Below are 17,904 nucleotides of genomic sequence, written 5' to 3'. Positions count from 1 at the left end.
CCATATTGAAATCTGCAATGTTACTTAAAAACTTAGAGAGGATAAATTGTTAAGAATATGTTATCCTGGAATTAATAATAATAAATTGTAAAGAATAAGTAATTAGATAGATATTACCAATTTCGGGATCCTAGATCCTTTAAGGATAATATATCCTCTCGAGATACTGAATCCTTATCAGAAAAAATACTTTTTTGAGGTGGATAGCATTCCATGCTCTTGGTAATCTGCTACCTTCCATTGTGAGCAAATGATATGCCCCCTTTCCTGCCTCCGACTCAATCTGATAGGGTCCTTCCCATTTGGGTGCTAACTTTCCATCAGCCGGGTTGGTAGTATTTTGGAAGGCTTTCCTCAAAACTATATCTCCTTCTTGAAATCTTCTGATTCTTATATTCTTGTTGTATGTCCCAGCTACCCTTTGTTGATAAGCTGCCATTCTGATCTTGGCTAGGTCTCTGAGCTCTTCTACAGTATCCAAGTCTTCAAGAAGGATTTCTTCATTGGCTCCAGGATTACGGATGCTCGTTCTTGCCGTAGGAACCACCATCTCTGTTGGGATTACTGCCTCTAAACCAAATACTATGGAGAATGGTGTCTGGCCTTTTGCATTCTTGGGTGTTGTTATGTCTGCCCAAAGAACATAAGGTAGCTCTTCAGCCCACTTTCCCTTCTTGGATCATAATTTCTTCTTCATATTGTTGATGATTATTTTGTTGCTAGACTCTGCTTGACCATTAGCTTGAGGATGTACTGGAGTAGAGGTTATCATCTTGATGCCCCAACTGTCACAAAATTTAGTGGTTCTCTTCTCGATAAACTGGGAACCATTGTCACAAATAATTTCCGAGGGAATACCAAATCTAGTAATAATATTTCTTTTAATAAAAGATATCATCTCTTTTTCGCGTACTCTAACAAAAGCTTCTGCTTCTATCCATTTTGAAAAGTAGTCCGTCATTGCAAGCATGAATACTCTTCCTCCTGGTGCCTTAGGTAGTTTACCTACGATATCCATCCCCCATTTCATGAAAGGCCACGAAGAGGATATAGGATACATAGGTTCTGCTGGCTGTTGGAGGATGTTTGCATGTCTTTGACAAGCATCACATTTCTTTGAATACTCCATTACATCTCTCTTCATTGTTGGCCAGAATTATCCTGTTCTTAGAATCCTGGAAAACAGGGCTCTACCTCCGGTGTGATTACCACAGTCACCTTCATGAAAATCTTTGAGCACCTCTTGGATTTCAGGATCCTCGATGCACCTCAAGTATGGACCTGTAAGAGATTTCCTGTATAGCATATCATCTAATAAAATGTATTGTGATACCTTGAGCTTGAAGGATTTGGGATTCTCTGTTGCTGGAATCTCTCCTGTTTGAATGTACTTCTTGATCGGAAGGATCCATGATTCTCGGTTATTTGAGGATAATGGATCCCAGAGTACAATTTCTTTGTCACTTGTTATTTCTCCAACTTCTCGTTCTTCTATTGCTGGGGAGAGGATGTGAATGATTGGGATCTTCAAGTCCTATGGAATCTTCAAGGATGAGGCTAAATTTGCCAAGGCATCTGCCCCGGCATTCTCTTCCCTTGGTACCTGTACAATGCTAAATAATTCGAAGGATTTTGCTAATTCCTTCACAACATCTAAATATTTAATTAGTTTCTCACCTTTAACAGGATACGAGCCATTAAAGTGGTTAGTTATTAATAAAGAATCTACATAAACTTGAAGATACCTGATCCTCATGCTTTTGGCTAATTGCAAACCTGCGATTAGAGACTCATACTCTGCTTCATTGTTTGTTGCTTGGAACTCATAGGCTATGGACTGGGGTAATATGTCCCCCTTTGGCGATTTCAGTAGGATCCCCAATCCTGTTCCTCTTACATTGGATGCTCCATCTGTGAAGAGGATCCAAGGATCCTGAGTCTTTTCTAGTTGTTGGACCTCCAAGTCAACTTCTTTTTGTAGGTCACTAGTGAAATCAGCCACAAAGTCCGCTAGTGCTTGAGACTTGATTGCTGTTCTTGGCTCGTATTGGGTGTCATATGCACTTAATTTTACAGCCCACTTGGCCATCCTACCTGATAACTCTGGCTTTCTAAGAACATTCTTCACAGGATAGTTAGTTCTCAAAATAATAGGGTGAGTTTCAAAATAATGTCTCAATTTAGTGGAAGCCATAATGAGTGCAAGAATTAACTTTTCTATATGAGAATACATGGCTTCCGCATCTAGAAGACTTTTACTTACATAGTAAACAGGATGTTGTTCACCTTCATGATCCTTTACCAAGTTACTGCATTTCCTGAGACAGCTAAATATAGATACAAGGATTCTCCATCCACTGGCTTCATTAGAGCTGGAGCTGAGGATAAATAATCCTTCAAGGCTGTAAGCGCAGCCTCATGCTTTTCCGTCCACTCAAACTTCTTATTCTTCCTAAGGATGTCATAGAATTCCTTGCACTTCTCGGAGGATCTTGAGATGAATCTGTTGAGAGCGGCTATTCTTCCTGTGAGCCTTTGGACATCCTTTGCGTTTGCAGGAGATTTCAGATTGAGGATGGCTTCAATCTGCTCTGGGCTTGCTTCAATTCCTCTTTTAGTTACCATATATCCCAAAAATTTTCCAGCCTTAACACCAAAGTGGCATTTTGATGGATTCAATTTCATGTTATAATGGTCAAGGATATTGAATGCTTTCTCGAGGTCTCTAAGGTGGTCCTAAGCCTTCTTTGACTTCACCACCATATCATCTATGTAGACCTCTATAGTCTTACCCAACTGATCATTGAACATCATGATGACTAGTCTTTGGTATGTTGCCCCTGCATTTCTTAGTCCAAATGGCATAGCAGTATAACAGTATATGCCGGTGGGAGTCATGAATGCTGTATCCTCTTGATCAGATGGTTGCATCTGAATTTGTTGAAATCCAGAGGATGCATCCATAAAGGTAAGCATTTCATGTCCTGCCGTTGCATCCACCATGGAATCTATATGTGGTAATGGGAAAATCGACACACACCCTCCACTTTCCATTCTTTTTTGAAACAACAACCACATTAGTTAACCATCGAGGATATTGAACCTCTCTGATCATACCGGCCTTAAGAAGTTTTTCAACTTCTTCTTGTATGATCTTGTTCTTCTTAGGAGCGAATTTTCTTCGCTTCTGATGGACGGGTTTAACAGATAGATCAAGGCCGAGTTTATGAGTGATTACCTCATTTGAAATACCTGTCATGTCAGAATGCTTGAAGGCAAAGGTAGATCTTCTTCGCCCTAAGAAGGATACTAAATCCTCCTCAATCTTATTGGGAATACTGGATCCTAGGAATACCTTTATCTCTGTATCCTCGGGGTCCAATGATACTTTCTTAAGGTCTTTCTCCCGAGCTTCCAGCATGTCCCTAGGATGTTGTTGTAGTTGCTATGCTATAGTTTGCTTGGCTGTTGGCTTCATCGATGAAGAATAATAATTCTTGGCCTCCGTTTGGTCACCAACTATTTTCATGACTCCCCAAGGAGTAGATAGTTTGATGCATTGGTGATAAGTTGAAGCTACTGTCTTCATCCCATGGAGCCAGGGCCTACCTAAAATAACATTGCAACAGGAAAGGTTATCTATAACACAAAATTTTTTATATGAATTTAACCCTTCGATATAAATTGGGAGGTTGATGTCCCCCAATGTCTTCTTGGTTTCACCACTGAAACCGACTAGCACCGATGTTCTAGGGATAATCTCTGAATCCGGAATGTTCATCTTTTTGAGGACATCATGCTGGATAATGTTGATCGAGCTCCCACCGTCAACTAGGATCCTGCGTACATAATGCTTAGAGATAAATAAAGTAATAATCAAACCGTCGTGATGAGGATCCTGGATGTTTAGTTTGTCTTCCTCATCGAAGAAGATTCTTTTGTCTGTTGTTAAGGTGGTCGATACTATTGGTCGGTCTCCGTTATCCATCTTGACCTCCTTGGCAAGTCTTCTCGCTGCAGAGAAAGAAGTCCCACATATCTCCGAACATCCGGAGATGAAATTGACTGTTTGCATACCCAGCTCATCCTGCTGAGGATCCTGGATCCTCGAGTTGAAGAAGATTCTCTGATCAGTCACTCGAGTAGTGGGAATGAGTGGTCTTCTTTCATCGTCTAACTCGAATTCTTCTGCGGGATTCTCTGCAATGGTACAAGAATATCGAAATATTTCGTAGTCTCTGGAGACAAAGTTGATCACATGAGCATCTGGTGGTGGTGGTGTTGCTTTTTGTGGAAGATCTTCAGGATCCTGGATCTTGGGTTTCTTCCTTCCCAGGAGTTCTTTGAAGTGACCCTTGCTTAGGAGGTATCCAATTTCTCTCCTCAAGTCAATGCACTCATCTGTCATGTGGCCAAAATCTTCGTGAAAGGCACACCACTTAGACTTGTCCTTGAAGGTGGTCGTCTTCTCATTCTTTCGGGGCCACCTCACCTTTTCCCCCAGATCCTTCATGGCACAGATTAAGCCATGAGTATCCACGGAGAAACAATAGTCGGAGAGCATGGATAGTATTCATCATCATCATCTCCCTCTTCGACTGCTCGTACGTTCTGGTTGTTGAACTTGTTATACGGCTTTGCGTTGTTATTCTTGAACGAGAATCCTTGCTTCTTGTTAGAGGACTCTTGTTTTGTTTGATTCCCCAGACGATCTTGGATCCTCTTGTCATCTTCTAACCGTATAAATCTGAGCGCCCTGTTCCTTACTTCATCTAAGGACCTGCAAGGAGTCATCACAAGATCATCACAAAAGGGGGAGCCCCTCTGAAGTCCCATCTTGAAGGCCTCAACAGCCGTAGCCATATCAAGATTAGGGATTTCCAAGGCTTCCCTTCCAAACTTCGTAACATAATCCCTAAGGGATTCGTCACTTGGTTGGATAACTCGGTATAAGTCACTAGTTAACTTTTCAAATTTCCTGCTATAGGAAAATTGGCTTGAACAGGTTAACTAAATGAGAAAAAGAATTAATTGAAAAGGGAGGAAGACTTAGCAGCCATTTTAATGTAGATCCGGTCAGGGTGGATCCAAAGCCTTTGCATAAGCAGGCTTCCTTGAGTTTCTCAGGAACGGGATTGATCTCCATCCTTTCTCTATACTGTGCCACATGCTCTTCAGGATTAGTGGTCCCATCGTAAGTCTTCATGTTGGGAGTTTGGAATCGCTTCGGGATTTCAGCATCACAGATAGGTGGAGCAAATCTGGATAACTTGTGGCTTCCCTCAGGTATCTCGGGGATTGGTCGTATTACCCCTGGAACACTGGATATCATATCCTTGAGCTTCTGTAGTTCCTTGGCCATTGCTTGGTTAATGCCTGCATCCTGCTTGGAACCACGGTTAGCGTCTAAGGATAAAGGATCATACTGATTACCTCTTTGTTGGGTGAATATTTGCATCTCGGATGAGTATCTGGGATAAGAAGAGTTGGCAATAAGAGTAGGACCACCCGACGCGACAGTCTGCATGGGAATGAAATCTCCTTCATGGATTTCGGATGATCGTTGATGTTGGGTTCCTGAGGATCCTTGATTCTGAAAGAAGGATTCTTGAGGTTGGGAATTATAGGATCCTTGAAGATACAATCCAGAGGACCCTGGTTGAAGGATGGATGATCCTTGTTGGTAATGTGAGGATCCTTGAGTCTATTGACCCATGGACCTCTGTTGAAGGATCGATGATCCTGGCTGAAATAATGAGGATCCTTGAGCCTGTGGATCCATGGACCCCTGTTAAAGGATGAATGATCCTTGCAAGAATTGAGCCATGGATCTTGGACTGGTGAAATCCAGCATCCTGGGCATTAAAGGAGTGTGATCCTCCGTTGGCCTCTTAGTATTCTTGAGATCTTCTATCTCACGAAGGATCCTCTGGTTGGTCTTGTTCTGCTGCTCCATTTATGATTTAACCTGCGAAAACATAGATGAAACATCATTGTTAGTATTAACCACCGGCGCAGCAGCAGCGGTTTTTGAGCTCTGGAAGACTGGTAGTTGCGTCTTGCTTCCAGCAGCAGCAAGCCGTTGTGCTCCCGTGATTGGAGGAGGCATCGGTGGCAAAGTCCTCGATGAAAGAGGAATTGATGAGGGCATGATTGACGAAGCAGAGGTTGATTGAGAGGCCATTGAAAGTAATATGGGTATGAAAAAAAACACAAATTGATAGGAGTAATATGGATTATAGCACCAATTGCCCCACGGTGGGCCCCAAATTGTTTTGGACAAAAATCTGCTAAGGATAATGTATCCAAATCTGTTAAGTGAGGTATAGTGCTAACACGATAAGAATGAATGTGTAATCGAAATCTTGATGAACACAATGATTTGATCACGAGGGAAAAAACCCTTAATTATGATAATCTTACTTCGGTCAAAACTTAGCGAGGTAATCTTTGGTCGAATCACTTCGGTCAAGGATTAACAAGGTAACCTTTGGTCGGATAGTACGTGATTATAGTAATCTCCGGCACAAAAAACCCCCGGACGGTGAAAACTATCACCATCAATTATATTGATAACAAAAAGGTGTTACAAGTCTTGGAGTTGTTGATCAACGAATGCTATGTGTGTACAAGTATTCTTAGTAGCTAGTGTGTGTGAATACTGATATCCCTAACGTCGATCACAACTTGGTATATAAAGAAAAAGTAATCAACTAAATTAACAACTTCATCCTACAAATCCGCTAGTCTTCCACTCTTCACCAACGTGCTCTTTGACCACGTGCTGATAGCCATTCACTAGCGAATAAAGTGGTGGACCAGGTCTTGATACTGTTGTAGTTATTTAAACGTCAGTCTTCATACGAAATTGTCCATTAACAACTACGTTGAATTAGGATCCTAGATCCATACTCCAGCTAAAGAACACTCCATGAAGATAATTGATGCAAGTACGTCTTAAAGTTGTTATACCTGTCTAACACATCACCATACTAAACACAATCATTAGTAAACAAATAATACCGAGGATCGTCGATCCTTTATACCTTGATACATATCTCAAGGATAATCTATCCATAAGATAGTTAAGGATTAAGAATCCTCAGCATAAAATTCATGCCCTAACACTAATGAACGACTATTTTGTGGAGGAGCTGAAATACAATGACGAGACGTTTAGGGAATGCTTTCGTTTGCTGAAATCTTTATTCTTAAAGATTGTAGCCGACGTCGAAGCAAACGAAGAATGGTTTCAAGAAACTTACGACGCGAGAGGCAAACGAAGTTGAATTATGTTCTAGTAAACTAGTGTTTTTATTTTTAAGTTCTATTAAATATTCTTTTAATTCTTTAAGTTACAAAAAAAAAAATAAAAAATAAAAATTCCATCACACACCATCACACCACACCACCACCCCTAGTAAAAACCATCACATGTGATGGATTTGGGGTTGGTGATGTGGCACCATTTGATTGGGTGGGGTGTGTGATGAGTGATGCCACCACATCCACCACCCCTCCCCCCGTTATGAATGATTGTGAGTGAAGAAGAAAGAAATTTTAAAGAGATAGTTAAATTTTAAGTAAATTTGGAGGAACACTGTTCATGCTCTATTTTTTTAAATATATTTGAAAGTAGTTGTGAGTGAATGAGAGAGAAAAGATAATGATAAAAAGATAAAAAACGTATTATTTAATTGTATATGAGAGAAATAATGTAGTGTTTTTTTAATGTAATCATAGAGATAGAGAAACTCTTACGAATATCATTATAAAATACTATTGTATAAATTATCAAATTATAGAGAGAGCCAATAGGCCATATATAGGTAGTAATGCGTTAACAGTGTAATATTGACCATAATTGTCGAGGGTAGGGATGAGCATGGGATGGTACCGGTACCGATCCCGATTTTCCCGATCCCGAAAATTGAAAATTTTTGGTACCAGTACCGAAATATTCGGTTCGGTACCGGTACCGGGATAGTACCGGTACCAAGGGTAAAAATCGGGAAATACTGGGATCGGTACGGTACCGGTACCGTACCGATCCCGAAACTTAAAACCATGGTACCGATTCGGTACCGACGGTACCAAATCAGTACCGATTTCGGGATCGGTACCGGTACCGATTTTGCTCTAGTCGAGGGTGACATAAATTAATATTTTAAATGTTTAAATGTTTAATACGCCAATTTGTCTATGAAATTTGTATCTTCATGTGGAAAGGATACACGATGGGCCCGACGATAACAACTCTCTAGACCCGTACCCAAGACGTCGAAGACTCCTCACTTCATTATACTCACATCGTCTTTTCCAATAAATTATGTACACCCTTAGAAAATTTCTCTAAATGAAACGTATTTATTATAACAAATGAACTTTTTATATGTAACCAAAACAATAAAAGTATTTGTTTATCATGTACGTATCTCGATATATATGGAATAAAATATGACTTGTTTTGGTTATCACTAAGCCAACATTTAAAAAGAAAAACTAGGTGGTGGAGGTATGCGTTACAGCGATGTAACTAAGACTCGAAATCAGCTTGATTCATTATGGTAGTCATGATACCAGTATAGTATCAACATTCATATAGTTTATGATACCAAAAAAAAGAGAAAAAAAACCTCATTTAGAATACAAACCGTATTAGAAAACGTATGTTGGAGTGCCGTAAATAATATTAATCACAACTATGAAAACTAGTGTGTGTGTATATATATATATATGCATATATAAGATCAGGATCATGTGAGAATTATTTTAAAACTGAAAAACTTTGAGAACCATTTTAGACCATAAAAAACCAAAAAATGTTAAAAACTCATAAAACATAAAAAACGCAAAAATGAAAAAAGTAAAAAAAAAACAAAATTCTTATTTTATCCCGGTTTCATAAAAAAGACATCTCGGTTTAGCTAAATTATATATATATATATATGTATGTATAATATGTACATATATATACATACATGTTTTTTTATACACATATGTATAATTTAAGATAAATGACAATGTACATATGTGCACATTGTGTAACTAGAGATTAAATGAAATTATACATATGTGTATAATACGAAGTTGTTTTTTATATGAAACCGGAATCAAATATAAGAATTTTGGTTCTTTTACTTTTTAAAAATTTTTGTTTTATAATTTTTTTAAAAATTTTTTAGAGGTTTTTTTATGACTTAAAATGGTTCTCAAAGTTCTCAATTTTTAAAGGATTCTCTTAAGATCCTTATATATATATATATATATATATATATATATATATATATATATATATATATATATATATAAATCATACGCGTCGCGATGTGGTCGCTCCCCCTTTTTTTGGAGTCACCTGATTTGCTTGATTTTTAAATAGAGGCTTCTTATGAATTTGACCCAAATTCATGGATATGGGTCTTACCAAACTCAGATATTTCTTAAACGGGTTATAACATCTCATTAAATTAAAAATTATTCTCACCAAATTATTAATGTAACAATCCTGTAAAATAGGATATAATAAAAATTAATATCTTATTTATTTTAAAAAAGATATATATTATTAAAATTAAAAAACCAATTTGATAGTAAAAAAAATAAACGGGTCTTGGGTCACATCAAACCATAAGTATATTATTAACTTTCATAAATATTATTTATAATTAAAAAACCAATTTTATAGTAAAAAAATAAACGGGTCTTCGGTCTCATCAAAACCATATAGCTTTTAAACGGGGTTATAACATCTCATTTATTTGTGAAACAATTTATCATCAAACCATAAGTATATTATTAACTTTCATACAATAAAAAAATATAAATTCAAAAAATAAATAAATATTAGAACAAACAATATAAAACAACCACCGTAATACGGGGGATAAAAACTAGTATATATATACATATATATATATATATATATATATATGTATTTAAATATATATAAACGAAACCTCCCTATATTCTCTCAAGCCACCATATTACTTTATTTGTAAATGAATATTTCTCATTCATTTGACCCGAATTCACGGGTATGGGTCACACCAAACCCAAATATCCCTTAAACAGGTTATAACATCTTATTAAATTAAAAATTAATCTCACCAAATACTATACATGGAAATCAAATAGGGATATACTAAAAAATTAATATCTGATTTTTTTTTAAAAAAAAGGTATTATTTATAATTAAGAAAAAAATTTATAGTAAAAAAAATAAACGGGTCATGGGTCTCACCAAACCTATATAGGTTTTAAACCGGGTTATAACATCTCATTTATTTGTAAAATCCTTTCATCATCAAACCTTAAGTATATCATTAACTTTATTAAAATAAATAATATTAAAATCCAAAAGTATATATATATAAATATTAGAAACGAATAAAGTAAACAACTCCATAATACGGAGGATAAAAACCATATATATATATATATATATATATATATATATATATATATATATATATATATAGGGGTGAGTTATAATAAAAAGAAATAGTTTTCTAGGAAGAGTAAGAATAAATCTAAGCTTTTGAATCTATGATCTAGTGGTTGAGATTGGTAGTTTTTAGATTACCAAATAGTTTACTAAGATCAAGGATTTAAAGTAAATAGTTTCATAACTCTAAATTTTATGTTATTCTTACTCTTCCTACAAAACTATGTCTTTTTATTTTAACCCTTTTCTATATATCTATAATATATATAAACGAAAACAATAACATCCTACGTGTCGCGATGTGGTCGCTTCCCCTTTTTTTAGAGTCACCAGATTTCCTTATTTTTTAAATGGAGGCTTCTCATGCATTTGACCCGAATTCATGGGTATGGGTCTAATCAAACCCATATATTTCTTAAACGGGTTATAACATCTCATTAAATTAAAAATTAATCTCACCAAATATTTGATATAAAAATCCTATAAAGTAGGGATATACTAAAAATTAATATCTGATTTATTTAAAAAAAGATATATATTATTTATAATTAAAAAACCAATTTTATAGTAAAAAAAATAAATGGGTCTTGGGTCTCATCAAACTATATAGTTTTTAAAACGGGTTATAATATCTCATTTATTTGTGAAACAATTTATCATCAAACCATAAGTATATTATTAACTTTCATACAATAAAAAAAATAAAAATTCAAAACATACATAAATATTATAAACAAATAATATAAAACAACCCCGTAAATAAACGAAACATTTAAAAGCTTTATGATTGTTTCTTATATTTACTCAAGCCACCATATTGTTTTATTTGTAAATGAAGACTTCAAGTGCATTTGACCCGAATTCACGGTATTTGTCTCACCATACCTAGATAACCTTAAACGAGTTATAACATCTCGTTGTTTTAAAAATGATCTCACCAAGTATTTGATATGCAAATCTTATTAAGTAGGAATATACTAAATATTAATATCCAATTTTTTAAGAAAAATATATTATTTATAATAAGAAACAATTTTACAATAAAAAAAATAAACGGGTCATAAGTCTCACTAAATCCATAGCTTTTAAACATGTTATAACATGTCATTTATTTGTGAAACTATTTCATCATCAAACCCTAAATATATTATTAACTTTTTTATAATACATAAATTAAAATACAAAAAAATATGAATATTAGACACGAAAACGAAACACAACCCTCGTAATACGGGGGATAAAAACTAGTGTGTGTGTATATATATATATATATATATATATATATATATATATATATGCACACGTATTTTATATGCACAACACGCCGGATGTTTAAATAAGCCAATTTATTAATTATAGGAATACTATACCAAAATTAAAAGGAACAAAATTCTCAAGTTTATTACGTAACTTTTTTAAATAAAATAATATCATATAAAAGATGATGTAACAATGATAGACTATATTACATTTACTACATCACTCTCTTTTACTATCGGCATATAAGCATACGTTAAATTTGTTAAACATTTGTTAGGGTACCTATTGGGCCCGCTATCGATTAGTATAGAATACGTCATTTCTAGGTGGAAAAGTCGTTTAAAACTTATACACTTTCTTCATATTTTGGCCTATATATGCCACTTCCTGTAAATAATCGCATTGTTTTCTTCAAGGCACAATACCTTGACATGCTAAAATAAACGCTGAATCGAAAACAAATGAAGTTGGTGGATAATTCTACGTTGTTGTCTAGATGTCTGATGGGCCTGTGGGTGATATTGGCCACATCCGGACAAGCAAAGTCACAACCCAATGATAGAAATAGCACACTGTTTGCATCTTATTGTAGTCAATACAAAGGAAGGAACCGAGAGTATTTGTCAAGCAACCTTAACACCACCCTTGCTAGCCTCCACCGCCGGTTGTCCATCAACCGTGTATCTTATGCGACTGCACGTACGTTGGTTAACGGGGACTCCGTTTGGGGTCTCGCTTCGTGCAGGGGTTATGTCTCAAGTGCGGATTGCGTGGCTTGTTTTGACTATGCTGTTGTTCAGCTAAGAACCTGTGGGTTTGCAAATGGTGGTTATGTGTTTTACGACGACTGTGATATCACAAAAAAAATACATAAAACTATAGTTTTTTTATTTTTTAAATAACTTTCATATCCATGCATTCATTTATTCGTGGAAGCTATTTTGTGTTAACATAAGCAAGCATTTGTTTGAAAATATATTTAATTAAAAACTTTTTTTTAATCGCATGTAAAAAAATTAAGAAAGAACTCATAAGGATTAAGGCGTAACACGTATAATATTAAAGGCTAGCAGGTATAGATCATGGGTAGAAATGGCAAAATGTGTCGTAAGTGTTGTGCTATACGAGTCAAACATGAACAACATGACACTTTAACAAACACAATATGTTTGACTAAACTTGTCATTTTTGTAAACACTAACACTTATATATTTAATAAGAAAGTTACACGTTAGTTAGGCTATGCATAGTGGAGGGACTACAAGTGGGGGCGAATTGCGACACGTGACGTCCAGTCAGTAAGGGGTGAGAATTTGTTTTTGGGGTGTAATGGTGTAGGGGCTATAAACTGGGCCCACAATATCTTATTTTATTATTTTCTTTTTATATTTTATAATTAAACTAAACAAATAAAAACCAATTTATTTATATAATTAAATAAAAATGTATTAAAATTAAAAAATATATACAAAAAAATACATAAAACTAAAAAAAAACACACCAATAATAAAAATAAATTATAATAAAAAACACACCACAACAAAATACATATAAAAATACAAATAAAAAAACTAATCTATTCGTCTTCGTCCTCCTCCTCGTCTTCGTCCTCAACGAGACGATTATCCCACACGTGTTGAACCAAATCCGCCTTCAGTTGGTTATGTATATCACTTGATGTGAGCTGATGAATGTTACACGTTCGTTGGTCTTGGGTTGGTTCAGGGAACTGTTCTGGAACGCTTCCTGGTATATAGTGTTGACATATTGCTTTTCCCTCGTCTTCTAAAATCATATTATGCAATATGAAACACGTATACATGGCATCGCTCATTTTTGCCAACGACCATACACGACATGGGTTTTTCACATAATACCAACGTTTTTTTAGAACCCCTAATCACCTCTCGATATCCTTTCTCACGGACTCTTGCTTCTTCTTAAAATATTATCTTTTTTCTTCGATCGGGTCTTGAAACGTTTTGAGGATGATCGAGTACTATGGATATATCCCATCTCCCAAATAGTATCCGTGACGATAGAATGTGTCGTTGGCATAAAACGGTAAGACCGGTATGCTACGGCTGATGCAATACTCTAGCACGGGTGACGCGTTGAGAAGGTTTGTCGTTGTTGGACCCGACTGAGCCGAAGTAGGCTGACAAAATCCAGAGGTCGTGTGAGCAAATGACTTGAAGACTAACCGTTGGCACTCCATGGTCACCACGAGTGTATTGTCCTCGCCATGCTGTTGGACAGTTGAACCACTCCCAATGAATGCAATCTATACTCCCGATCATGCCTGGAAAAGAATGTTTGCTTTCGTGTACATCGTATATGCGAGTCAGGTCGTTTGAAGTTGGAATCCTCAGATAACGACGAGAGTATAATTGTATTATTCCTATAAAATTAAATTATTAAAAAATATTTATATTAAAAGCAATAATTAATACAAACAATTTAAATTTTACCGATGCAAAAATTCTCCAACGTATCTCTCGTCGTTTTCTCAGCTATCTTTAAATACTCGTCGTTGATGTCGGTCGTGTTGCCGTATGCGAGGATGCGTAGAGCCGAAGTACACTTTTGGATGGCGGAGAATCCTAAATATCCTCTTGCGTCGGGTTTATGTTGAAATACTCATATTCCCGTTCCATATCTCCAACGATGCGCAAAATTAAACGCTTAAACATCTGAAAACGACGTCGAAACATAACGTCATTAAATGTAGGTCTGTCGTTGAAGTAGTTTTTCATCAAACGATCGTTCGCTTGCTACTATCTTGAAGGATATATGACCGTCTACGTGGCGGCGAATAGCTAGTATAGCCGGACAATATGTTACTGGCGACGGCCCGAACTGCGTTCGTGACTTCTAAATGCTCTTCCGCCACTCGTCGATGAATCTGATGAATTCTTTGACACTCCTTGATTACTTGATCCCAAATCTCGGCAGAATTTGTGGACTCCAGGGAACCCATTGAGTTTGAAGAAGTATGAAATGATGAAAATGATTGGTATTTTTATGTTTGAGTTTGTGTATGATATGGTGAAAATGGTTTAATTGGTTTGATATTTATATTAAGTTTTTAATTTAATTTTTTTAGTTGACCGTTGTTCAACGGTAATAATAATATTATATTATTTTTTTCCTTTCTTCCGGCGCTAAGATCCACCTGCCCCCGCCCCTTTTCGCCCCAATATCGCCGGGGGGGGGGGGGCAGTGTTCCTCCTCCTTCTCGCCCCGTTTCGCCCCAACCATCACCCCACTACACTTGGCCTTAAAAGTGATTAAATATACTAGTTCAACAACACACGCGACACGTTTAATGCATTTGTGATTGTTGACATTCACTAAACGCGGTTAACACATAATAAGAACGATTAACACAATTAAATAGAAGTTTTCAAAAATAACAATCAGTAATGTTTAATTATTTATAGAAATATGAATTTTTGACAAATTGTCATAAAGTGTCTATGTCAACCTATCAATCTATTTAAATGATAACTTAAATGTGTTATGTATGTCTTGAGTGGGTTAACCTGTTTTGATACATTCTTAATTGTGCCATTAACGCATTGACATGCTTATGAGTTGGCCGACATGTTTACCCTAAACACTAAACCTTTAACTTTCTATCAGTTCAATGATATTGACACATGAGTGTCATATATTCCCATACCAACTAGTAGACCTAGAAAATCTCAAGACGTTAGCAGGTTACTCCTTTATCTTTACATCATTAATTATGCTAGAGTAAATTAGGTGTTCAAAAGCTCATGTTGATGCTAATTACAATTGTTTTGGCATAGGTACGAGAACTATAACTTTTATTCTGAGTCTAAAGTTCGAAATGGCTTGCTAAAATGTAATAACGGATCATTAACTCAGCAAGCAGAGTTCAGTAAAACAACAAATGGGTTATTATCTGACCTTAGAATAGCAGTCCCAAGAACATCCAACTTCTATGCAGCTTCTTTGAGGGTAATATCTAAGGGTAATGCTACCGTGTATGCCATTGGCCAATGTAATCTAAACCTAAGTCAAAGTGATTGTGTAGAATGCATGGATTCCAGATATACTACTCTAGATAGTTGTCTACCTAGTTCTTCGGGGCGGTCAATGGACCGAGGATGTTTTATGAAGTATTCCACGACTCCGTTTTTCAGACAAGACCAAATAACTAATATCAAACCTCTCCTTTGGGATGGTGAGACCTAAAACTCTTCTTCATATGCTACCAGATTTTGTTGTAGGATATAAATGTATTTTCAATTTTTCGCATATCTATGCTCAGGCGATTCAAGTAAGAGAACCATAATTGGCGGAGTTGTTGGAGGGGTATGCTTTCTCTTTGTGGTACTCGCATTTTTCCTATGGCGAATCCGATCAAAAAACTCAAGTAACCGTCATCTGGGTAAACACAATACGCATGAACTTATATATTGAATTCTTTAAATTTTTTAACACACGCCAGCCACCGACTAGCTAAAAGAAATGTACACCTTCCTTACTGGTTTCTGTTACCTTTTAAATTTTTGGTGGTTAGATAAATCAACTGGATCAACTGTGCTGCTGCAAGGTCCAACAAGATATAGCTATGGCGATTTAATAAAAGCTACCAACAACTTCAATGACATGAACAAACTTGGAGGAGGGGTGTTTGGTGAAGTATATAAGGTACTATAACGAATTCGGAAGTTATATACTATGGAATAAACAACTAATACATTTACTTAGGAATAAAGTTTGTGTATTAATCTATGGAAATAATATTTCAGTATTTGTTTACGGTGGTATGATGCAGGGCATTCTCAAGAACGGGGATACAATTGCAATTAAGAAGACATTTATGACGTCTACTAGAGGAAATATACACATTCTTGATGAACTGAAGATTATATGTAATGTTCATCATCGCCATATTTTACGCCTTGTTGGCTATTGTAGCAAAGGCCCCTTCTTATTTCTTATCCACGAGCACATGGACAATGGTAGCCTTGACCAGTTTCTTTATGGTGAGTTGAGCCATCATACGAATGATTATAGTTGTAAACTGTTATGTTCTCTATTTTGCATCTAGTAAAGATATATTGTAATGACAGGTAACAAATCAAGGAATCTAAGTTGGAGGCAGAGGATTGAAATAATCTTTGGGACAGCAAGGGGTCTTGCATATCTACATGAACAGTACCATGTTACCATCATCCATTGGGATATAAAACCTAGCAATATTCTACTTGACAATGAACTTCAACCAAAAATTGCAGATTTTGGGCTGATAAGACTACTTCCCGAAGACAAGACTCACCTTAGCACAAACTTGCCAGGATCATTGTATGTTTAAATTAATACATAGAAAACTTGCTGCTAATTATATGCTCTACTCTTGTGTTGGAAAGATTTGACCAATAAAATTTGTTAATCTTACCAGGCAAAGTGGTTACGTAGCACCGGAATATGCCATTCATGGACAATTATCTGAGAAAGTGGATACATACAGCTTTGGCATTGTGGTCCTTGAAATTATTAGTGGGAAAAAGTGTCACAATGTCAAAGATGAGGAATCAGCTAACCAAAACTTACTTGATCATGTAAGCATCCCAAAACTTGGATTAATTATTCTAAACCAGCTATATTGTCACTAGTTTATACTAGGTGGTTAAATTCAAAATTCATTGATATATATATGTTGACAGATCTTAACCTTCATTCTATTTAACTTTGCTTCCGTTATTGTGTTTCATAGGCATGGAATCTATACGATAACGGCACACATTTGAATCTAGTGGATAACACATTAGACCCCAGTGAGTATGGAGAAGAAGAGGCAAAGAAGATCATAGAGATAGCATTGATGTGTACTCAATCACCAGTTTCTGCAAGGCCTGCAATGTCTGAAGTAGTTACTCTTATAAGTGACAGATCACTTGATCAAATACCACCAGTAAGATCTACCTTTCATGAAAACGATGTAAAGATTCAAGTCGGTGAAACCTTAACATCGTTGTCCTCCAATGCCACGGCCTCCACAGTTCAATTTTCTGCCCGTTAAAGTTTCATTTGCATCACATCACAAACTTTAAATTGTTTTTATATGTATACAAGATCATTGTTCTCTCTTTTTATTTAATCCTCTATTTGCCTCCCTAACAACTCTTAATGAATACGCATAGTTGCTAATTTTCATATTT

At 36.0% G+C, this 17,904-nt stretch overlaps 1 protein-coding gene across 1 annotated transcript; it reads left to right on the top strand.

Annotated features, from left to right (window-relative positions):
• Positions 1–12,138: 12,138 nt before the first annotated feature.
• Positions 12,139–17,765, top strand: LOC143563785 (cysteine-rich receptor-like protein kinase 3). Its single transcript, XM_077051249.1, has 8 exons — positions 12,139–12,563; positions 15,520–15,920; positions 16,008–16,127; positions 16,260–16,390; positions 16,518–16,728; positions 16,816–17,047; positions 17,145–17,304; positions 17,460–17,765. Exons 1-8 carry the CDS (start codon positions 12,169–12,171, stop codon positions 17,763–17,765), a joined length of 1,956 nt encoding a protein of 651 aa, XP_076907364.1. The 5' UTR covers positions 12,139–12,168.
• The last annotated feature ends 139 nt before the right edge of the window (positions 17,766–17,904 follow it).

This window comes from Bidens hawaiensis, unplaced genomic scaffold (assembly GCF_021521415.1).
Source record: "Bidens hawaiensis isolate Kalapana, Puna unplaced genomic scaffold, B.hawaiensis_p1.1 tig00021522_1, whole genome shotgun sequence".
NCBI lineage: Eukaryota > Viridiplantae > Streptophyta > Magnoliopsida > Asterales > Asteraceae > Bidens > Bidens hawaiensis.
Note: the sequence above shows the minus strand (reverse complement) of the source record. Positions and strands in the feature narration are given on the sequence as shown.